At 35.9% G+C, this 25,666-nt stretch overlaps 1 protein-coding gene across 2 annotated transcripts in view; it reads left to right on the plus strand.

Moving 5' to 3' along the window:
- The window catches only part of CLDN10 (claudin 10), a 144,591-nt gene extending 125,765 nt beyond the window's left edge, over window positions 1-18,826 (plus strand). The window contains exons 2-5 of one of the 2 annotated variants that reach the window (XM_077158538.1): window positions 2,900-3,061; window positions 3,155-3,236; window positions 16,701-16,808; window positions 17,453-18,826. In XM_077158538.1, coding sequence (XP_077014653.1) covers window positions 2,900-3,061; window positions 3,155-3,236; window positions 16,701-16,808; window positions 17,453-17,576 — 476 coding nt within the window. In that variant the 3' untranslated portion in view covers window positions 17,577-18,826. The remainder of the gene's footprint in view (window positions 1-2,899; window positions 3,062-3,154; window positions 3,237-16,700; window positions 16,809-17,452) is intronic. The other variant, XM_077158539.1, reaches the window with a different exon arrangement.
- The last annotated feature ends 6,840 nt before the right edge of the window (window positions 18,827-25,666 follow it).

A 25,666-nucleotide genomic window follows, 5' to 3' on the forward strand; every position in this document is an offset into this window, starting at 1 on the left:
ATTCCTTTCAAAGCTCCACTTGAACTTTAACTGAGAATCATTGTCAGCCATGTTTTTAGTATATGCCATCTATTTTTGTTAGTGGAAATGTTTGCCATTTCTCCTCAGAGAATTAACTATAAATTAGACTTCAAAGTACTTCTAAGTAGATATGTTCATGCTCCAGCACGTTAATGTGTTTATTAGCTATTAATGGTGTCAGTAAATTAGACCTGTCAAAAATAATGGCCTCCTTGACTAGGTTTTTACCACCACTTCACTTGATGGTGTTACCTGAAATAAGTTTTACCCTTAGGAACCCTTAAGACGCAAGAGTTTAGCAGTCTGCCATTCAAACAATAGAACTCTAAGTTTAAATCACCTGAGGCCTGAGTCTGTGGGTGTTCGTAAGTGCTGGTTGCCCCTAATTTACAAACCTCAAGCTTACCAACAACTCTATTATATATACAACTGGCATGGGAGTTTATCCCTAGGTATCCTGACCTCCTGCTCTTTGCTCCCCTCTTCAGAAAATCTGGCTAATGATTGACCCTAGGAGGTACCTTTTTCTGCATCCAAAAAGTAACCAAGTTATTGCTGTGATTCTCACACTGGAGATAGGTACCTTGCCTCCAAATCAGGTTCTGGTTGGTACTGAAGAAGTAGCAAACCCAAACAGAACCTTACTCTCCATTTCTCCTCTCCTGCTTGTACCAAGAGATTACTGCCATGATAATGCCTTCTAGGGTAGTGTGTATGTATGTATATATAGAGATATTGTTTATTTGTTTAGTGATTGCAGAGTCAGCTATAAACACCTCAAAACTATAGATTGAAATAAATCTTTAAAAATGATGAAACCACTTTGTGCCAGCAACTCGGATGGCAAATGATGAGCCAGTTTCTGTTATCCTGGTAGACTGTCTTTAATCTTGCAAGGGACTAACAATTTTCCTCTCTCCGTGCCTCTACCTGCTTTCTGGGCTCTGGTAGGGGAATGTTAGAGTAGAAATTTAAAATAGAGCTAGTTCAATATTTGGTAACATAGACTCAGATAGCCCTGCAGCTATCAAAATAAGCTTCCATCATCCTGTTTTGCTAAAAATAGTTTCTTTTTGCTGTTTTTTATAGCTTCACTATCAATAAAATTATTGTCTGTCTGAAAGTAACTCGTACTATAAAATAGATAGTCTTTGTAATTGTATTTATGTGGGCAGAAAGTTTGTTACTACTAAGTGGAGCATCTCCAGCTTGCTCTTCAAAATTGATCCTATGAATAGTAACTTGAAGACCATGATAATCATAAATTGGAATAAATGCTGGTAGGTGGCCTGCAATTCATGTTTCTTTAGGAAAGAATGAAACTTTTACTGTAGGGTTTGCCATAACTCTAATAATGAATGATTTGTTGAATTGTGACACTTAGTGTTTTCTCAAATAAATTTCAAAGTTTAATTCCAAATATACACTGATATACGTGTATACTCATTTGCTTAGCAAATATTTACTTAAACCTAGTATGTGCTACTATCATTATTTCAGATTGACCTTATGTGGTAAAAGTTTATTTGTTTTTATCCTATTAATTTAAAATTTGTTAGTGTTTGGACAAAAGCTGGGCTGAAGTTTACCATCACCCTGGGTGTACAAATAAAAATATGTGAGTAAGAAGTGAATGGTGCAGGAGGAATGATCAAACTAACAGAACACACTTTTGGGGTATAGTATAATACTTTGAAAGTATACATTTACAGGTAAACAGGTGATTTAATAATTATTTGTTCTTTTATTAAACAAATTTTTTTTACATTTTCATTTTTTATTCTGAAATATTTCAGACACAGAAAGGTATAGAGAATACTATTTTTTGAAACCCACATACCCACCACCCAGCTTAAGAAATAACCAAATACAAAAATGCCTGATGTCTACTTCCTCTGTTTCCTCTTCCCGGTCCCATTCCCCACTTTTAGCCAGAGGTGACCACTGTCCTGTTTGGTGTTTTCCTCCCCATGCACATCTTTCTTTTTCACTATACATATATGAATCCCTTTACTCATAGTTTGCATGTTTTAAAACTTCTTGTAGTTATGTTTCCATCTGCAACTTGCTATTTTCACTTAACACAGATAAATCTCAAAAACTTCATTGTATTTCAAATTAAATATTCATATCCCCAAAGAGAATAGCTGTCAGGGAAGGGTCTACTTCAGGAAAATTTGCTATAGAAACAACAAAATTAAGCCCTGCCTGCAGGCAAATACTTCCTAACCAAAGGGGGAAAATGTACTAAAACTGCTTGTTGCCAGGAGCATTTCCTTGTCTCATTTGAGGATTGGCTTATTAAACAAATGTTTTAAACCCAAATTTATTATATGTGCCCTGAAAATAAAAAATTGCCATGAAAATACTTCATGATTTAGATTCTTCATGGTTCAACATGATGTTCTAATTACCCTCATTTATAAGCTTTCACTAATATTAGAAAGTTTGACCTTTTGGGAGCCCTTGTTGCCCAGTTATAAAATCTATAATTTTGTTCTATCATAACCATTAAAACTTCTTTTAAAAAGGCCTAACGAGGCTGTGGGGTGGAATCCATTTCTGCCACTTACTGACTCCTCTCTGGCATTTCATGTAACCTATGGCTAACTTAGTTTCCTCATCAATAAATATGGGAATAATAACAGAGATCTATCCTGAGAATTATACACAATCTGTAGTTAAAAGTATGTGTCATAGATAGGCACTTAATAAGACTAACGTGCTTTCCCTTCTTTCTTTCCCTTGGCCCGTATTTTAACCATTATTGTTATTTTTTTGGAAAACACAACAATCATTTAACAGTGTAAAGTGAGGATTTATCGCTGGACAGCCACATGTTTTATGTTAATGTGAAAATGACCTACTCTAATTGCAGGTTATATCCAGGCATGTAGAGGACTTATGATTGCTGCTGTCAGCCTGGGCTTTTTTGGTTCCATATTTGCACTGTTTGGAATGAAGTGTACCAAAGTTGGAGGCTCAGATAAAGCCAAAGCTAAAATTGCTTGTTTGGCTGGAATTGTATTCATACTGTCAGGTAAATAATAACTTTCTTCCAAGAAACAAGGTACTTCATGATGTTAATGAACTAACACTAACAATAGACTTTCCCTCTGATACTTTTTTTTAGGGCTGTGCTCAATGACGGGCTGTTCCCTGTATGCAAACAAAATCACAACGGAATTCTTTGATCCTCTCTTTGTTGAGCAAAAGTAGGTACTTTTTCAGTCTGTATGTTTTTAGCTCACAGGAAATGCATATAAATTAGGATACATGAATTTCCATATGGCATGTGAAAGTGAGACATACTTAATAATATTATTTAGTGACATCATTCAAGATGAAGCATTTTATGATTCACCAAAGATGTACTTAACTACTTCACTTCTGTTACATAATGTCTTGCCTCTAAATAGCTCAAGGCATTGGATTTACAACTATAAACTTCATCTGCTGAACATCATAAAATTGAAATTAAGTAGGGGAAAGCGGAAGAAAGATATAAGATGGTTTAGAAAGAATGATGGGGTTTGACAATAGAAAATTAAAAGCTTGACTTGATTGTTGACCATCCAAAACGGTATTTTCTAGATGCCATTCTCTGGGCCAGTTTTCTTTTAATTAGCTTTTTAAATTTGCTCTGTTGCTGAGCAAACAAATTTCACCAAATAAACCTTTATAAAGAACTCTACATGATGCAAGATTTAAAAAAAAAAGGTTTAGGAGCACAGATACCCACATGTAACCAGTCTTAGTTGCAGATGAATGCTTTGGCATGAACAGATCAGTTTGTTTATTTCTTTTAAAACTATGGGCTGCTGTTTTTAGGGTCTTCCTAAGCTTGTTTTTTTTGAGTTGGGAAAACGTCAGGTAAACCATTTTATATCAGATATCTTGTCTTACTGAGAATATACCCACAGACCTCTATAGAAAGTCCCATGAGTATACATTTATTTTTATCCATCTGGCTAATAATTCTCTTTTGGATTTCAGATCAAAGATATAGAATTTATAAAAGTAATTATAAAAATAATTGGTCAAGTGTGCATAGTTCTTTCTGGTAGATTTAGGAATCTTCAGAACTATAAATTTCCAGTTGTTGTCTTTGGTATATTTTATACTTATAATGAGATACAATGAAATAGAATGGAAATAATAGATAACATGTTGAACTCATGAGTCAACCACTATCTTCAGAGCATTACAAATATTATTTCATTTAATTCTTACAATAGACTTAAGAGGTCTGTTCTCTTGATACCTCCTTTTTAAAGATGAGGAAAGAGATCAAGTAATATGTCCGAGGGAGCAAAGCTAGTATGTTGACTGAACGAAGATTAAGAACATATAGTCTGGGTAGGCAGGGTGACTCAGCAGGCAGAGTTCCTGCCTGCCAGCCAGAAACCTGGGTTCGATTCCTTGTGCCTGCCCATGTTAAAAACAAACAAACAAACATATATACAGTCTAACTTGAGAATCCTTGCTCTGGAATGTATGATTTATAATATTTATTACTTCATAATTTTTGTGACAGTATGCTGCATATACTTTTCATCAAGGGGATTTAATTTATAGGTTTTAAAATAATTTTTATTCAGAAAGTGTATTGAATAGGAAACAAAAACAACTGCCTTGGACCCCAGTATAACTTTTACTCTTCTGCTTATGTTAGAAAAATATATCCCAATTTATATATTTTCTCCTAATTTATTTGTGATAATTTAATGTGAACAAGGTATAAATGACACCAAATACTGAGATAACAATATTTTGTTTTTGCATATTCTAGGGGATAGTATTTCTTTTCTGGCATTTGCTAGGATTTACGGTCGTTGTCTCTGAATTCATATATGAATTTAGAGAGGAATATTTTGGAGACTGAAAGCTAATGGCAGGGCTGACCTTAGCTGAGATGTGATGTGGAAAGCACCTCTTTAGGAAGGTGCTAACTGTTTCTTTGATGTCTTGATGGACCTGAATGAGAATAAGTTCCCTAAGGTCAGAAAACACATTTCAATCGATTTTCTCTGCCTAGCACAGTGCCTGCCATATGGTAGATCCTATTAAAAAGCATTTATTAAATGAAAGTCTTCTTTTTAGAACTAATCCTTTCAGGTAGAAAAGTCTTGTTTTCTCAGCAGACAAAAAAAGCACTGAGAGGATGGAGATAGAAGGCACACTCACTCTACTCTTTAAATCATTATCACAGATTGATCTCACATAAACTAGCTACCACCAAGTAATTTCTCTCCCTCCAGCACTAGAAGGTATGCCTGTGGCACAGGCACAGATGTCTCTGAGTACTTGGAAGGGCAGTGAGAGACAGCAGCTTGCCACCTACTATAGTTTAAACTTCTGATGAGCAAATACATGCTCCCCAATACTCAAACCCTAAAAATGCACTGGAAAACAGTTCAGGCCTTATAATGTGTTTTGCTTTTTTTGTTTGTTTGTTTGTTTAAGGATTCTATATATTAATTGAATCTCGATTGTAGATTCCTAAGATATCTGATGATAAGAAACAAAGTGGCTTCCAGTGTAGAGCTAGAGTAAAGACTGTGGAACTTTATATTCAGTGGCTATTTATTCTAAAACCCTTCCTTTCCCAACATGTGTATGGGAAGATTTTTATTGCCAAGCTAAAATAATTTGTAAGAATTTCAATCTGATTCTGTTTGTGTTCTACCATTTCCCCCCATTTTTTCCTTCTGTTTTCCTTCCTTGCTTTCATTCAAGTTATGTTTGTGCTTTATGACTACAATATGGGCTCATGAAAACCCCTTGAAAGTTATTTCTCAACTCTTCCCTTTAGGCTGTTTCAAACCAACTTCCTCTTTCCTGTTAAAACAAAACCTGCCAAATCCAAAAAAAATTTACACTCCTAAAGCTAATGGTAACAGTTACCCCTTGGCATGATTCACCATACCAGAGCACTGATATTCAATTACATTATTCCCACCATGCTGTCCAAACCATTAACTTCCTGAACGCTTTGCTTTGTTTTCTTAAATAAACTGTTCCAAGACTTGATTGATATAAAGAAACTTCTTTTCATATCATTCAAAGCTACAGCATGGAACCAACTGCCCTAATTGAGGAAACAGAACATCGTGATCTTTGATTTATTCTCTTTTAGTATATGATATTAATCATTAATGCTTTGGCTCAGATATTCACATCTTTGGGGTATTCCCATCCTTTAGGCTTTACTATTTTCAGAGTTTTTAGAACTGTGTATTATTTATCTTTAGCACTCTTTATTACTGGTATTATTTAGTTTCTATTTTAGGGTTTAATTCTTACTTAGGTAAAACTGTTTCCCCATTGAGACTGTTTAGTAGTTAGACATAAACAATCTTTACTTTCAGATACATTTTCTCATTCTTATTGTCTGTTATATTAAATTAACAAAAGACAATTCAAGAAGTAAGTTTCTAGAATAAACAAATTTTTCTGAGTTTGAAGGGAAATATTGATCTCACCAGGTGACCTTGCCAAGATATTAAACTTTTTTATTTGCTACATATTATATAATTTAATAAATTTGGGATATTTATTCATTTACGCTTATTGCATTAATGAGGTTATTTGTAGAATGAATTAATGTTGGTAAAGAACACATCGATTCCTGGATAGGAGAGTCCGTGTAAGTGCCAAGTGTTAAGAACAAAAGAGAATTCACTGTTAAATATTAAGAAGGTATTCTTCTGTGACTTTACTTTGTTCAGAGTTGGCACAGGCCACCTGAGATCACCAGCATTGCTCTGATGCTTTTATTAGGCAAGGATTACTTTAAAAATCTCCTTGGGAACCACGTGTTTGGCAACTGTTATTTTGTTTTTACTGACTAATATGTGAAGTCATTATTCCTGCCAATTTGCCATGTTTCTCCCACTGTTCCTCTCCTTTTCACATCCTGGATTACACCCTAGCCCATTCTTCGGGACTTGTCTTCTGGGTAAGGTGCCCTTCCTGGGTGGGCTCCCTTTGCACTTTGTGCTTCTATCATAATCACACTGGGTGGTTAGCTCTTGATTATTGCTCTGTTTTCTAAACCAGACCATAAGCATCCTGAAGCAGAGACCCCATCTTACTAATTTGGGAATCTCTTGTAGCGACTTCATACTCCATGATATTTATAGCAAGGATGGCAATTCAGCAGTAGTGTATAACCATCTTTCTGTCATTCTATCCTAAACTAGAGAGACATGCCTGTGGAGATATGGGGGAAATAGGCAGCATAACATATCAAGTGTGACTCCCAGAATCCAGACTTCCTGGGAGTAAACCCCAACTCTACCACTTACTAGCTAGGTAACCATGAGGAAGTTACTTATTTTTTCTGTGCCAAAGGTAAAAAAAAGGAGTAAAAGATACTATGAGGTTGTTGTAAGGATTAAATGATAGAATACATTTTAACTATTTAGAACAATTCCTACCACCTAGTAAGCACTCAATAAACAGCTGTTATTTTTAAGGGTACTGACCCTTGAGCATTAGGAATATAGTATTTTAAATGATATGGTATATTAATATTAGCCATAGAGAAATGTTTACTGAGATGTTGAAGACTAGTGGAAGGGATAATTGTTGTAAGAGCTTGGCTGTCAGGGAGAGGAAGGTTTGAAAGGGACCTAGTATGAAACCATTTAAAAGAAACAAGACTTGTGTAATTTCTTCCTTTATTTCTGATCATTTCTGTCATGGTGTTGGGTTAGAGATAAGCAACAATTTGAAGCCATTATGTAGATAGCCATTATGTACTCTTCAGACACTTCACATGAGCACTTATCCTACAGAAGTCTTCCCCAAAACTTGGTTTATTCTAAAATATTTTTAGGTAGGATACTAAGAATTCTGAATAAAATATAGGATAGAGTTTTAATTGGTCCAAGCTTTTTCACTGCAAGACTATCTGTATGTCCTTCCCTCCACACAAATGACCGCATCCACCTGCAGAGTCTTTTTTTGGCATAAAATATAAGATTTCCATATACAATCCTCTTATTAACACTTTGCATTGGTATGGTACATTTTTTTAAATTGTTGAAAGTACATTTTTATAATTGTAACTATTGTTAACTATTAACAATGGTATTAACTATTGCTCATGGTTTAGCTGAAGATTGTGTAGTTCCATGGATTTTTAAAAATATTTATTTTAGAAACACATATAAAACCTAAAATTTCCTCTTTTAACCATATCACACAGAAATTCTTGACCTATACTTAGTTACTGGTCATACGCTTTTGTCTCAGGACAGTATTTGTTGTTTCAGTCATTTCCCACTTCGTAGCACAGCCCTCTCCACAACATTGGGCTATTCAGACTTCAGAATTTTCATGTAAACATGTTACTGTGCCTACTGTGAGCATTATGACTCAGCACATCATTTCTCACTTAAAATCAAGGCCAAGTAAACTCCCAATTATCCACATTAATGAAGGAGATCGGTGGTATGGACATTGCCAAACAGCAGAATTATGTAATTTGGGGGACATTAGATACTCCTTTTAATTGTAATTTACTTTGGCTAACATTATATTGTGGATGATTTTTAAATTTCCATGAATCATTGGCAAGAATTAGAACACAAAGACACTCACTGATAACTTTACAGACTATTAGGGAGAGCAGCATAGTGGTTAAGACTGCAGGTTTTAGACTTAGACCTCAGCTCAGATCCTAGTCCTGGCCCTTTCTTCTCTGTGATCTTAGGTAAAATGCAAGAGGGATAGTACCTCCTGCTTCTGATTGCTAAGAGGATTGAAAGAAATAACAAATATAAAGCATTCAGTACACTGGCAGGAGATCAATGGTAAGTGATCAATAACTGTTATCTGTTATTAATATAAATAATTTATAGAATGCCATACTACCCTAAAGATAAAACCTATATCTGTTATAATCTAGCCACAGAAAAGCGATTAGAATTGACACCCCAAAAATCAGTTTTTATTTTGGGTTTCCTAAATTTGAGAATTGTCCAAGAAGGTTCCACATGTAACTGGACACTTACAATTTATATTATCCCCTTCTACTCTAGTGACCATTTAGGAGGCAGCTGCCATTATTTTGTCAGTCTCATGGAAAGCCTTGGGTAGGAGGTCCTGTGGCATCCCCTGGTCAGAGGACTTTTAGTAGAGAAAAATTGTGCTAATTACATAAGGGAGACGAGAGTTTGGCAGCCTCCCAGAGGATATGAAAAATGGTGGGCGCTAAACAGCCTGCTGGTAACTGGAACTCCCAGAGAATGTGGTATTTGGGTAAATGAGTGTTTGTAGGTAATACCTGTAGAATACCTGTTTAATCTGAAATCCATTCTGCAGTTATATAGACCTTAGATTATATAAACCTAGCATTGAGGAAAGTTTGCTTTAAATAGTACTCTTTAAAAAGAACGGAATGCCAATGGAATTCAAGTTTTACTCAGGTTTTTTTTTTTTTTTTTTAGTATGCCGCATAGCGGGGGTCACATTTCATTATTTTTCCATGTGACTATCCCATTATTATAGCATCATTTGAGGAATTTGACAGGGAAGTGCACGAGCTGGGAATTAAACCCAGGTCTCCTGCATGGCAGGTGAGAATTCAACCACTGAACTAAAGTTGCAGCCCCAGAATTAAAGTTTTAAAATGTTAAAATTAATTATGTATTTGAATGTGGTCAAAAAGGGAAATTTTAGGTTGTATATATGTTACCAGAATACAAGTTTTTAAAATAAAACAATATAGAACTATACAACACAGCGAACCCTAATGTAAACCATGGACTATAATTAATAGTACAATCATAAAGATTTTTTTTCATGAGTTAAATGTACCACATTAATGCAAGGTGTTAATAATAGGGTGGTATATAACAACCATATTTTATGTATTGTTTTTCTGTAAACCTACAACTTTTCTAATTAGAAAAAAAAGACATATAAATGTTAAAATTGATAACATATGGGTGTACTTTCTAAAACTTTTGGGGGCATATTTAGTTTCGTTACTGTAACTAGAATACTTATTTGGTTTAAATGAGGAGTAGGACATGTTTGAAACACACACACACACACACACACACAATACTCTGTGAGTAGCCCTCACAGTAGAGCCCTTCCTAGCTCTGTGACCTGCAGCAGGTTTACTTTACTTCTTAGGGGATCTTAAAAGGATGAGGTTCTTCGTTTGTTAAACAGTTTTGTTTTGTTTTCTGAGGGCTGCTTTTTCCTTTCTTTCAGCTGCAACATTCCCTGGTTTTAAATGACAACATTCACCTCTGTTGGTGCTGGGTGAAAAGACAGCCTGAGGGAATTCAGAAAACATTCCATACCCTAGAGCTATTGAGCCACAGAGAATTTTATGAGCCAGGATGAAAACTCCATCTTTCTGAAATAACAACTAGAAATGTGTGGTATCGATTAGTTTTTTATATTAATAAAATATTTTACTTAGCTAAGGCATACAGGAAAGAAAGATGATGTGATGGCTAAGAGCTTAAAGTTTGGAATCATAGTCATGTGCTTTAAATCCTGGTTCTACCATTTACTTACTTGACATGGGGCAAGGAATTTAATCTCTTTGAGCTTTGGTTTCCTCATTTGTAAAATGAGGATAGTTAATACCCATCTCTCAGAATTGTAAAAAGGATTAAATATGATAATGTATGCAATACAATCCTAGCACACAAAAATATCTCAGCAATGAACAATAACAGTAACTGTTGTTATTATGGCCATTTACTAGAACCACAGCTGTATGAAGATTTGTGTTAATATTTACTTTGCAAAAACATGCCCTTCTGATTCTATTGTTAAATTTCATCACACTTTATTATTATTATTTATTTTATGTCTGGCTATCCTCACTAGACTGAAAGATGAATAAGAGCAGGGCTGTGTCTCTCTCAATCAGCCCAAAACACAGGATTAGACTATGCCAGTCAAATAATGTCTGTAGTGTAACCAGGGCAGGCTATAAGGATGGCAAATCAAATCAGAACAGAGGCTTGAGTGCAAGGGAGACAAAAATAGGTGAAAATAAGGTTTTCCTCAGTCTATGGAGTTACTGTGATAGTTCCGGGCTAAAATATGGGTTAAAGTATAAAATACATCAATATTAAGGTCATCAAGGGTAATAGAAAGCCCTGGCTGAGCTCTTAACGTCACCATGATTGAGTTCTAGCCCTGGCTGTCTCAACATAATTTGAGACATAAGCATCTGCCTAGAGCACCAGACAAGCTGGGCAGATGAGAGTAACTTTACTCAGTAGCCAAGAGTATATTTTAGCTCCTTAGATCTTTATGGCCACTTTTCTAGGGAAATTTTAAGTGGGTCACCTGTGTTTTCATTTCTCTGTATAGAAGTAAATTTCTTCCCTATTACTTGTTTTCGAAATTCACATTTAATCACACAAATGTTTTAAAGTCATACAGGCTGCTTTTGCTTAGTCTTATCAGCCACACTAATTAGCTTAGAGAATACCCCAAAAACAATGTTCTGGTTTATACAACAAAATTCTGTTCTCAGCCTGATGATTGTGGATATGTCTGTGTTAAACAGGTTTATCCTTCCTTCAGGATAATGAAGAAACTTGGTGATCTTAACACCTCAAAAAAGAGGCATACCCTTGAGTGGGAAAGCTGGGCTTTCTAGCTTCTGGCCTAGAGCCAAGAGGATATTAAGAAAAGACCTGCAACAGATAATCAGAAATTTTGAAGTCAGCTTTTTAGCATTTCTAAAAGTAAAGAAAAAATTCCAGATAGAGACTCTTTCCCAGTCAGTGTCAAAGGAGGAGTGACTCTGGAACAAATTTGAGTGAATATTGTATTGCTCTCTCTCAACTCTCAATTCTGTCTTTAATAACATAAGTCGGCTTTTGTCCGATGACATTCACTGATAAGTATGAACTGAAGTCACTGTTGAGTAAGTCTGTGATCAGTTGAATAGGTCAGTGATAAGTATCTTTCAGCAGAATGAAGAGAAAATCACAAAGCCTTCACATCCAAATAGTTGAAAATTATTGGGGTGGACATAGAGTCTATTAAAGAGTTCAGCCTGATCAACTCTAAATGGGTACTACTAAAATTTGTCACTGACAGAATTCACAGTGATATTCAAATGGAAATGATATTTTCCTTGGAATAGAGTCTGTTATTTAGTGAGGTAAAGAAAATTAATATATATAAAAAACAGGAATAAGTGAACTAGTTTTTAATGTACAAAACTCTGGATTGTTAATTATTTCTGAAGTTTCAAGATGGTTTAAATTAATTTAAAGACACAATTCACAACTTTTGACCTGCCTGGATAATTTATCTTTTTATTTGTAACAGCACTGTGTACATGTTTGTATTCTCCTTTAAATGAATTCATAGTACAGAGCTATGGTTTATGATTTTTATAATCTTCGCCCTCAGTTGACCACTATTAATAAGGAGAAACTTTTTTTTTTTTAAAACTTATTTTTAATCAACTGGTACCTGACACTGGTATCCTAATTTAACAAAGCTAAGTATTTCAAGAAAAGTATCAACCCATTTCTTCAGGGCATATTTATACCAAGAGTAAAATACTATGGCACTGTTTTGGAAAATAATACAGCCTATTCTAGGGGTGATAATAGAGAAACATAGAAAAATGGAGAGTAATTATACTACAATGATATTGTCCAAATAGAAATTTTCATAAAACCAATCATGCTCATTCCTTTAATTGTATTTTCAATGAAAGAAAGAAAATGGCAGATCTGATGTCAGCTCACCAACTTCCAGATATTTTAAAGAGGGCAAATGGCATGGGCCTAAAACTTATCAGGCACTCTGCCTGTTCTACATGCATAATCTCATTAAAACAACACAAAAACAGGGCTGATTTAGAAAGCTAGGTCATCCTTTTAAATAGATAACTTAATATTTAACTGAAGTGTATCTTTTCTAAAACTACCGGTTTAACATACTAATCTGGCCAGCTCTTTTCTTTTTTGCCTATATACTTTACCTCACTTTTTAACTGTGCACTTGGGTTGATTTTTAGTGTAGATTGAAGATGTTTTTCCCCACTCATACCAGCCATACCTTTTCTGCCTTTGCCTCTGACAGAAACAGTTGTAAAAGTTTCTTGGCTCCCACAGCATAAATCAGTGCCCCTCCCCTCCAAATTAGGTACTTATCTTCAGTTTTCCTGTTGCAGCTCTTCCTTGCCCCACTTATCAACCTGATTTCCCAGTAAAGGTAGAGGAAGAGTAAGGAAAGAAGAGATCACAGGGCAGAGTTTATCATGTACATACCTCCAGACCAATGGCAAATGTAGATGATAAACCTATTCACTGTTGGTAGGGAAACTGAGAAGTGCAGCACTTTGGAGGGCAGTGTGGTGGTTCCATAGCAGGCTAGGGGTGAGGTCACCATATGATTCTTCAACCCCTTGGCTCAGTATATACCTGGAAGAACTGAGTATGGGGACACAAATGAACGCTTGCACACTTGTGTTTATGGCAGCATTGTTCCTGATTCACAATGGATGGAGGTGGCCTAAGGGTATAATGACTGAGGGAAGGAAGGGAAAACTGTGGTGTAAACATACAACCTGACTACTAGTCAGCCTCAAGAAGGAATGAAGTTGTGAGGGATGAAACTAGGTGAATGAACCTTAAGGACTGTACGATGAATGAAATGTCACAAAGAGACATATTATCACGCCTCACTCATATGGACTAACTATAATATAAAAACTCGGTGAACTGAAGTCGAGAGCATGAGTTGTTCAGTTGGGGCTTATTGTAAAGGGTCCTAGATTGTAAGCTGTTACAGTAGTCACATATATTCAGGAGTTCTGTTATTTCTAAATTTTGAGATACTGAGCTATTTGCATATAACCTGGTCATACCCAGAAACTTCAGGTATTTATGTAACACTTAAGACTCAGAGTTAGAGCTCTGAAAGCTATGAAAGTGAGCACTACTCCATACAAGAAATGTCTAAAAAGTTGAAAAAGAGATTAGACTTTGACTGGAGATATGAATGAAGCTGATCTGGATAGGACTAATCAGAATACAGGGTAAAGGATGATAATGCTCATATTTTAAATTTTCAACTTTTGTTTGAGACCAAAGGGAGAGATGTTTATTTGGTGCAAAATTTATATTTTGGATAGCACATTACCTATTTGTATGGTCAGTATAGTTTGAACACCATAAGCACATGGAATCTTGAATATGGCATGAGGTCTTATTGGTTTGTCTAGGTTAATGTGGTGCCCCAATATATCCCAGAGTAATTTGGGCAGTGAATAAAGAAGTATTTGCAAAGTCCCCTTGGGGAACTGGGGAGAAAGGAGGAAATATTCAACCTCCCCACTTGGTGAATTCCTGACATTCTCACAAGCAATGGGAACAACCAAATCAATAGCTGAGCCCTCTATCTTGGGGTTTGCCCCTATGAAACTTGTTCCTGCAAAGAATAGGCTAAGCCTACTTATAATTATGCCTAAGAATCACCCCCAGAGAACCTCTTTTGTTGCTCAGATGTGGTCTCTTTCTCTAAGTCAACGTGGTAGGTGAACTCACTGCCTTCCCCCACTCCCACCCCAGCCCCTGACGTGGGACATGACTCCCAGGGGTGTAAACCTCCCTGGCAATATGGGACAGAACTCCCATGATGAGGCAGGACCTGCAATTATGTGATTGAGAAAGCCTTCTTGCCAAAAGGGGGAAGAGAGAAAGGAGACAAAATAAAGTTTCAGTGGCTGCGAGATTTCAACCAGAGTCAAAAGATTATTCTGGAGATTATTTTTATGCATTATATAGATGTCCATTTTTAGTTTATGGTGTATTGGAGTGGATGGAGGGAAATACCTGAAACCATTGAGCTGTGTTCCAGTAGCCTTGATTCAAGATGATTGTATAATGATAGAGCTTTCACAATGTGAACGAGTGATTGTGAAAACCTTGTATCTGATGCTCCTTTTATCCAGGATATGGGCAGATGAGTAAAATAAGGGTAAAAAAATAAATAAATAATAGGGGGGATAAGGAGTAAAATAAATTGGGTAGATGGAAATACTAGTGGTCAATGAGAGGGAGGGGAAAGGGGTATGGAATGTATGAGTTATTTCTTTTTTCTTTTTATTTCTTTTTCTGGAGTGATGTAATTGTTCTAAAAATGATCATGGTGATGAATACACAACTGTGTGATGATATTGTGACCACTGATTGTACACCATGTATGGACTGTATGTGTGTGAAGATTTGTTAATAAAAAAAATTCTTTTAATGTAGATGATGAAATTGCCTCAATAGCCAGGTCTGAAACACCGGCATGGACCATAAATCCCTATGGAAGTGTTGCTTCCTGCTCCACGAAAGTAGTGCCCAGAGCCACACACACCATTTCTCTCTCAATGCTGTAACTGAAACCACACCCGAACCCCTCCACACCAATGATACAAGAGTGCAGAGATAGTGATACAGTTTGTAGAAAGGGAATAGGCAAAGCTCAGAACTCACATGAGCAGCTTAACCTGGCCTTGATTCCTAAGCCTGGTCTGGGCCTTGCACTTCAGTGTGAGCAGGGTGGGGAGAAGGCTGACCTTGGCCCTGATCTTCCCCTTCTTCCCCTCATCTCTTACTTGTTTTCATCTTCTCAGTAGGATCTATCTGATCAAAGGCAGACCCTTCCCACACCAACTTCACTGTACACTGAAAAGTATGATTAGGGAGGGAATGGTGTCCATCACTTTTTTGCCTTGCAATGGAGGTCTATAGGCCAAAAGAGTTTGAGAGATACTTCTTTTAAAAAATCGATTTTTCAGGAAAATGAACCAAAAACCTGAAAATATACAATCCCTGAGATTTTGATCTCTTTTTCTCATTCAAATTTGTTCTTCTGGGTGAATGCTCCTCCCCGAAAAGGAGTTCCTCTAGCCAACCGCTGCAAGCAATTTCTTTTTTGATCTCAGTAGCATTATTTGTACCTCTTAATAAGATTCTTCATATTCTTCTGTGTAGGGTGACCTCCCCAAGGGAGGAAAGACTGTCTCATTTACCTTTGCACCTGCTCCAGTGATTGGTCAAGTACTGTGGCCTGACCTATGAGATGTTTAATAGCAATCTGTAATCGTTAAAAGATAAATATTTGTTATTAATATCCCACTAGACTGTAGGGATAAATAAGACAGTGTTTCATATCACTGACCCTTTATGGGCACCTTATACCATGATTTGCATATAGGATAGTAGGTACTTAAGCATTTAGAGAGTTGTGAACTAAAATTAAGAAAAAGCCAGACTTTCCTTTTCTAACTACAGTCTGCCTAAATAATTTACCCTACATAACAGAATAAAATGGATGGAAAGTTTTGTAAAGTTAGGACAGGGCCCAGAGGAAAGATGCTGTATGAGTGAGGAAACCTAACTAGAGCTCAGCTCTTCCTCTATGTTGTCTAAGTGGGTCCCTCATTTTCCTTTCAAGATTTTGGATATAACAAAGTAATAGCTATAAAAACATGTTGAAAAAGTTTAAAAACAGTATACAGACACCAGGTGTTATTACTTCTTTTACAATTTCCAAAGGGAAAAAAAATGATGAGCATTTAAGAAATGTTGTTAGCCAGCAGTGTTAAATACTGTTTACCACCCCCCTGTCCCCGAATAAGTAAGCTATAATGCTTGTCTACCATTTCCTCACAGGTATGAATTAGGAGCTGCTCTGTTCATTGGTTGGGCTGGAGCATCACTCTGCATAATTGGTGGTGTCATATTTTGCTTCTCAATAGCTGACAGCAACAAAACACCCAGGTATGAAAACACACAAAAGTTACCTGTTGTAAAAGCGCAATACTGTTCTAAATTATTACATGTGGAACACATTATACATAGTTCATATGATTCTTAGAAACTTCAAAAACTGGGAAAAGTTAGAAACAGAAGTTAGTTTTAAAAATAGCAGCAGTCATCTTATTATATTCCAAAACTATTTGTGTGAGTAGAAACTTTATTTAAAAACTGCAATGTTGTTCTACTAAATACCAGTTTTGAGGGATACAGGTTCTAAAAAAGCAACAACAAAATCGAGGAATGCCTTAATATTTGGGTCCAAATATGAGGTCACTTTGGCCTTATCCATAATTTTCACATAGGCAGAAACTGTTGATGATTAAGTCTTCTAGGTTCCAGGAATATAAATTGCAAATAATAGTTTTAAAAGAGGATGATAGAACAAAAGAACAAGCCATGAGTTTCTTCTGCAGAGGTTCTTTGTTGCTTAGGTTATCAGAAAGGATACTGAAATACTTCTTGGGGAGAAGGAGAGAAGAAAACTAACCAAAAGTAGTCAGGGGGATATTAACTTAGCTATTACAAAAATAGAGGAAAACAGTTTCTCCCACTTTTTTTGCCCCATGTATAGAATATAATCTACAAAACTTTTTTTTGCCTTTCAGAATGGGATATGCATACAATGGGGCCACATCTGTCATGTCTTCTCGGACAAAGTATCATGGCAGGGAAGGAGATTTTAAAACCACAAACCCTTCAAAACAGTTTGATAAAAATGCTTATGTCTAAAAGAGCACTGCTGCAAGTTATATCTTGAGTTTGTTATTAAAAGTGAACTGTTCACAAAATGACTCCATCGAGGTCCTCCTATAATTAACACTGAACTATTTTTAAAATATGAATTTGAAGAATTTGTTGATTTATGGATGTAAATGCTCTTACATAGTTAAATACTAATCATTTTCTGTTGTGGCTTTCTATGAAAAAATAAACAGGTTATTTACAGGATTTGTATATATTTTATAAATTTATAGAACATGTAAAGTATTTAGTGCCAAAGATGTCAGAAGTATTCATAATATAACCTTCTTAGTCATTCAAATGTTGAAGTCTTTGTCCCTGTTCCTTATGTTTCTTTACATTCATATATTAAACTGAAGGTATATATGGTCTGGAGTCTTGTAACCAATATGGAGCAATCTGAAACTTTTCCTCAAAGAGTGTTCAGTCTAAATGGGATGTAACTGGCTGCATAGAGTTTACTTCTAGTTTCTTACTTCTGTCTGGCATGACTGTAATTTACCATGACTGCTGAAGGATAGGTTAATGGGGCAAGATGTTACTGCGTTTTGCCTAACACTTCTACCTTATGTGGCTGCTTAGGCTTCTCTGACACAGAAAGCAGAGAGTCCTGAGGTGAAACATCATCAAGAGCTGAGTTAGGGACACTGATAATGGTTGACTGTGGAACCCATAAAGGTAGTTTTGGAGTCTGTGTGGTTCATTTCTCACACAGAACTGACAGGCTGAGTTCCAGCCTGTCCTGTGATTGGAGCAAACTGGATAAATGAGAAACTTACTATTTCTCAAATCATGTAAGTTACTCTGGTGGTTTGTTTCTGAAGGAGTAAAATGATTTATTACTAGAACTAGCCCTTTAGAACAAGTACACAGGACAATAGTAATCACAGCTAGCACACACCTTACTATGTGCCAGACACCATTCCAAACACTTCATATGCCTTAACTTCACTCAATCTTCATAACCACCTTACAAAGCAAATACTATTATTATCCTGAATCTATAGGTAAGGAAATTAAAGGGAGCTTAAGTAACTGCCACAGTGAGTAACAAAACCAGGACTTTGAACTCAGGCAATCTAGAGTAAAATATATAGTTTCAGGCTTGGATGAGAATTGTTTTAGATGAGAATTACTGTGTAATCATAAGTAAAAAAATTTCCAATCCTAATCATAACAAGGGTAAATATAACATTTTTCTGAAGTGTCAAAGACATAAAAGAAAATTACTGTTTTGAGGTGCTTAATAGAAAGAAAAGAAAAAGGATAAGTTTGCTATGAAACAAAATATTTCATAACATGATAATACTTGAAATGTGTTTTCCATAGATGCAAATTAACTAAAAGACATAAAGTAGGCTACAGGCCAGTATGAGGGCAGGGTTTTGTGTATGTATTGTTCCAACCCAGCTCTTGGAGAGCTAAGACCAAAGAACATGCTAGGCAGAGAATAACGCATGGATTTTATTGGGATTTATGAACAGGAGGAAATCTTTCCCAGTGGCAGCCATCTGGAAAATGGACATCAGTGCTTCACAAAAGGGCGGGAGTGCAAGGGACAGCTTATAAGGGTTTAGGACAAAGATCTTCTATAGGGTGTGAGAACAGAGTTTCAGCAGGCTCTCATGACAGAGGGGTCTGGAAATTTTTTATCAGCCACGATCAAGGGGAGGGAGTTTCAATGCTTTGTTTAAGATACCATTGGTACATTCTCCACCCCCACCCCGCCCCAGGAGGTCTGTTGACCTTTTGTCCCTCTCATTTTGATTAGCTACTTCAGACCACTGGGAGCCTGGTTCTAAGGTTGGCCATTGTCCCAGCCCACCCTTGGACAAAAGCAAATGTGTAGACTTAAAGGCAATACCCGTCTTCAGCTCTGCAGAGGATAGTTGAAGTGCTGCATTTGCTTGGCAGGTGAAGAAAGTGCAGCTTTGGGGAGCCTGGCCACTAGCTCCTCCCCTCTCCAGGGAAGTTTAGAGCTGGCTCTCTCTCCCTTTGTGGGTTGCTAACCTTATTCTGGCTGGGAAAGAGTGGTTTGGGGAATTCTGCTCTAGTGTGCCCTCCTCCCAGAATTTGTCTTCCAGGCAAAAGCAGCTTAAGATCATTGAAAGCAGTGTAAGAAACAACTGAGGTAGAAGACAAATGGCAAAGGCTTACCTGCTTTGAGTCAGAGAGTGGGAGATGGAAAAGGTCTGTCTCCTGGGAAGTTAGAGTGAGCATTTAAACTCCTGTAAACAGGAGAACTTCTAAAACCACTAGTAGGCATAAGCCCATGATAAGACTCAGGGCCAAAAAAGATAGAGAGAACCCTGCACTTTGCATTTGCCTTGGGCTAACCTTCCTGATAGGAGGAATGGCCCTCAAGAAAATCTATGTCATATCACAAATTTGGTTAAAAAACCAAGAATAGAAAATCCCATGAATAGAAATCCCAAGTAGTAAATCCCAGAGTTAACAATTTTAAATATTAAAATGTAGAGTGTACAATAAAAGGTTATAAGACAAACAAAGAAATAGGGAATGATGACCCTTCCAAAGGAAGAGGAAAAAACTTTGAAAACATCAGTGAAGAAGACCAGATTGTAGACATATTAGACAAAGACTTTAAAAAAATAATCTTCAATATGCTTAAGGAGATGAAGGAAAATACATAAGAAGAGCTAAAGGATATCAGGGAATAATGAATGAACAATGTGAGAATCTCAACCAAGGGATAGAAATTTTCAAGCCAGACTACGATATCTCCTTTGTCTCCATGCCCCCAGCAGGGAGAGTCTCCTGAAGTTAAAGGTACCACATCACATCACTTTATGCTGGTGGGACCCATAGGCAGATAAGCACCATATACTGGGCAGAACTGGAAAAACAAAGAGACAAACACAGAGTCTAGAGGTTTCATAGGACCTGCTGGATCTTACCCTCAGGGAAAACTGATGCAGGTGACTCTTTCCTCTTATGAGAAGGCCAGTTTGTTCTGGAAAAATCTGACTCGGGTCTATAATATCTAAGTAGACCCTTGTAAGAAAAAAAGGCTCCATACAGGCAGGGCAAGAAACAAGAAAACAAGAACTGAAAAATTCTGATCCATTAAACAAAACCTATGCTAGAGGTCTAGAATAACCTGAACTGAATGTCAAAGAACAGACAGAGAACAAAGCCATCCAGTAAGAAAATCCTAGCTAAAAGAGTGAAAACAATCTCCAGAATAAACTAATTAAGGAAATTAAATGCATCGATGCCAGCAAAAAATGAGTCATACTATAAAAATTGAAGATATGGCCTAAAGGAACAAACCAATAATTCAAATGAGATACAGGAGTTGAAACAATTAATTCAGAATGTTCAAACAGACATGGGAAATCTTATCAAAAATCAAATCAACAAATTGAGGGAGGATATAAAGAAGGCAATGGGCAAACAAAAAGAAGAAATTGAAAGTCTGAAAAAACAAATCACAGAATGTATGGAAATGAAAGGCACAGTAGAAGAGATTAAAAAAAAAAACATTGGAAACGTACAATGTCAGATTTCAAGAGGCAGAAGAAAGGATCAGTGAACTGGAGGACGGGACATCTGAAATCCAACAAGCAAAAGAAAAGATAGGGAAAAGAATGGAAAAATATGAGCAGGTACTCAGGGAATTGAATGACAACATGAATATACATGTTGTTGGTGTCCCAAAAGGAGAAGAGAAGAGAAAAGGAGGAGAAAAAGTAATGGAGGAAATTATCACTGAAAATTTCCCAACTCTTATGAAAGACTTAAAATTACAGAGCCAAGAAGTACGGCATACCCCAAACAGAATAGATCCAAAGACATATTGCAAGACTTACTACTACTTACATACTTACTAATCAGAATGTTAGATGTCAAAGAGAAAGAGAGCATTTTGAAAGCAGCAAGAGAAAGGCAATCCATCACATACAAGGGAAGCCCAACAAGACTATGTGCAGATTTCTCAGCAGAAACCATGGAGGTGAGAAGACAGTGGTATGATATATTTAAGATTCTAAAAGAGAAAAAACTGCCAACCAAGAATTCTATATCCAGCAAAATTGTCCTTCAAAAATGAGGGGGAAATTAAAACATTTTCAAACAAAAAAATCACTGAGAAAATTTGTGATGAAGAGACCAGCTCTGCAAGAAATACTAAAGGGAGCACTAAAGACAGATAAGAAAAGACAGGAGAGAGGTGTGGAGAAGAGTGCGGAAATGAAGACTATCAGTAAAGGTAAAAAGAGAAAAAAATTAGACATGACATATAAAATCCAAAAGGCAAAATGGTAGAAGAAAGTACTGCCCTTACAGTAATAATACTAAATCTTAATGGATTAAGCTCCCCAATCAAAAGATGTAGACTGGCAAAATGGATTAAAAAACAGGACCCATCTATGTGCAGTCTACAGGAGACACATTTTAGACTCAAGAACAAAAAAGTGAAAGTGAAAAAAGAAAATGAAAGGTTGGGAAAATAATTTCATACAAACAACAATCAAAAAAGAGCAGGAGTAGCTATACTAATATCAACAAGTTAGACTTAAAATGTAAAACAATTAAAAGAGACAAAGAAGGACACTTATGTATTAATAAAAGGAACAATTCAACAAGAAGACATAACAATCATAAATATTTATGCACCGAGCTAGAATGCTCCAAAATACATGAGGTAAACACTGAAAACACTGAAAAGAGAAATAGACACATCTACCATAATCGTTGGAGATTTCAATTTCCCACTCTCATCAATGGGTAGAAATCTAGACAGAGGATCAATAGAGAAAAAGAGAATTTGAATAATACAATAAACGAACTAGACTTAATAGACATTCATAGAATATTACACCCCACAACAGCAGGATACACCTTTTTCTCAAGTGCTCATGGATCTTTCTCAAGGATAGACCATATGCTGGGTCACAAAGCAAGTCTCAATAAATTTTAAAAAACTGAAATCATACAAAACACTTTCCTGGATCATAAAGGAATGAAGTTGGAAATCAATAAAAGGGAAGAGGGCCAGAAATTTCACAAATATATGGAGGCTCAACAACACACTTTTAGACAACCAGTGGGTCAAGGAAGAAATTCAAGAGAAATCAGTAAATATCTCGAGGCAAATGAAAATGAAAACACAACATATCAAAATTTATTGGATGCAGCAAAGGCAGTCCTAAGAAGGAAATTTTAAAAAAAAGAGAGAGAGAGCAAGATATAAATTTTAAAAAAGGAACCAGACAGAACCACTGGAGTTGAAAACCACAGTAACTAAAATGAAAAGTTCCCAGGAGGGTTTCAACAGAAGATTGGAGCTATAGAAGAAAGAATAAGGGAACCGGAAGATAAGACAATTAAAATGAGTCTGGTGAGGAGCAAAAAGGAAAAAGAATTATAGAAAATGAAAAGAGCCTAAGAGATTCTGAAATGCCATCAAGCATACCAGTATGCATTAATATAGAAGTCCCAGAAGGAAAAGAAAGAGAAAAAGGGCAGAATGAATATTCAAAGAAATACTGACAGAGAACTTCCCAAACTTAGCAAAAGATATGAATAAAACATCCCAAAATCCCAGAGACTGCCAAACAGGATAAACTTGAAGAAAATTATGGCCAGTCACATACTGATCCAACTGTTGAATACAAAGGACAAGGAGAGACTTCTGAAAGCTGCAAAAGAAAGATTACATGATATGTCCAAGGAGTCCCAAGTAGATTGAGTGCCAGTTTCTCTAATGAGAAACCATGGAGGCAAGAATACAGTAGGTTGTAATACTTAAGTATTGAAAGAAAACAACTGTCAGCCAAGAATTTTATATCCAGTGAGACTATCTTTCTAAAATGAGGGTAAGATTAAGGCTTTACCAGTAAAGGTAACCATATGGTTAATAATAAATGCCAGTACTATTGTATTGCAGTTCTTGGTATGCTATTCCACTTCTTATTTCCTATGAGTGCTAAAATGCAAATGCATAAAAAATGGATCAATGGTTTTTAGAAATTCATGTACAAAGATATAACTTGCAACAATTACAAAAAAACGTGGGGGGACAGAGTAGAATAGGACATGGTATGCACATGGTACTAAAGTAAAGATGATATCTAATCAAATGTGATTATTATATATTTAGGATGTTAAATTTTAGCCTCATGGTAACCACAAGTAAAATATATGAAAACCACATCCAAATAGGAATGAGAAGGGACTCAATATAATACAATACAAGAAATCAAGTCAATATGAAAGAAGCATTAGCAGAAGAACTGAGGGACAAAAAGGGTATAAGACTTAACAGACTAAAGAGCTAAATAGCAGAAGATCGGCCACTATCAGTAGTGACTTTAAATATAAGTGGATTAAACTCTCCAGTCAAAAGGCAGAGAATGACAGAATAGATAAAAATCATGACCTAACTACATACCATCTAGTAACCAAAAGAGAACTTGGGTATTAATACTAATATCAGGTAAATAGGCTTAAGTCAAAAACTGTTTGGAGGGACCAAGATGCTGATGAAGGGGACAATTCAACAAGAAGATGTAACAACTATAAATATATATGTACCTAACAGCAGAGCCTCAAAATATATTAAGCAAATACTGATAGATTTGAAAGATAGTTCTACATTAATAGTAGAAAACTATGATACACCACTTTCAATAATAGACAGAACATCTAGACAGAGGAAATACAAGATTAGACCTAACAAACATATATGAACACTTCACCCAACAACAGAATACACGTTCTTATATACACAGAATATGCAAAATATACATCGTAAGTACGTATGTATCATTCTCCAGGATAGAACATATGTTAGGTCACAAAACAAGTCTGAATAAATTAAAAAATATTGAAATCATATGATGTATCTTCTCTGATCACAATGGAATGAAGTAAGAAATCAATAACAGGGAGAAATGGAAAATTCACAAACATAGGGAAATTAAACAACATGCTCTAAAACAATGACTGGGTTAAGAAGAGATTATAAGGGAAATTAGGCAATATCTTGAGGTGAATAAAAGTGAAAATACAATACACCAAAACTTATGGGATGCAGCAAAGGCAGTCCTGAGAGGGAAATGTATAGTTCTAAACACTTACATTAAAAAAAGAAAGACTTCCAATCAGAGTTCTAACTTCAAAAGTGCAAGAACTAGAAAAAGAGCACACTAAACCCAAATTAAGCAAAAAGAAGGAAATAAAGATTACAGCAGAGATAAATGAAGGAGAGAATTAAAAAACAATAATGAGAATCAACAAAACCAAAACTCAGTTATTTGAAAAGATAAAAATATAAAATGACAGACCTTTAGCTAGAGAGGCAAAAAAATAAAAAAGAGAGAGAGAGGATACAAATAACTAAAATAAAAATGAAAAAGGGGGACATTACTACTGACCCCACTGAAATAAAAAGGACTACAAAAGGATACTATGAACAACTGTATGCCAGCAAATTAGATGACCTAGATGAAATGGACAAATTTCTAGAAACACACAGATTATCTACACTGACTTAAGAAGAAATAAAAGATCTCAACAAACCAGTAACTAGTCAAGAGGCTGAATCAGTAATTAAAAACCTCCTAACAAATAAAAATCCAGGCCTCATAGGAGAGTTTTACCAAACATTCCAAGAAGGATTAACACAAATCTTGCTCAAACTCGTCTAAAAAAAATTGAAAAGAAATGTACGCCCCCTAATTCATTCTATAAAGCCAACATCACCCTCAAACCAAAGCTAGTAAAGATGCCACAAGAAAAGAAAACTATAGACCAATATCTCTTATGAATTTAGATGGTAAAATCCTCAACAAAATACAAACAAATAAAATCCAATAGCACACTAAAAGAAAAGAACAATCAGAATTCGTCCCAATAATGTAAGGGTGGTTAAGATTTTTAAAAAATCAATTAATGTAATACACCACTTTAACAGAGTGAAGGAAAGCACACACACACACACACACACACACATACACACACATGATCATCTCAATTGATGCAGAAAACGCATCTGACAAAATCCAGTACCACTTCTTGATAAAAACACTTACGTAGCTAGGAATACAAGGAAA

The sequence above is a fragment of the Tamandua tetradactyla genome, chromosome 4, assembly GCF_023851605.1.
Source record: "Tamandua tetradactyla isolate mTamTet1 chromosome 4, mTamTet1.pri, whole genome shotgun sequence".
NCBI classification, from domain to species: Eukaryota; Metazoa; Chordata; class Mammalia; order Pilosa; family Myrmecophagidae; genus Tamandua; species Tamandua tetradactyla.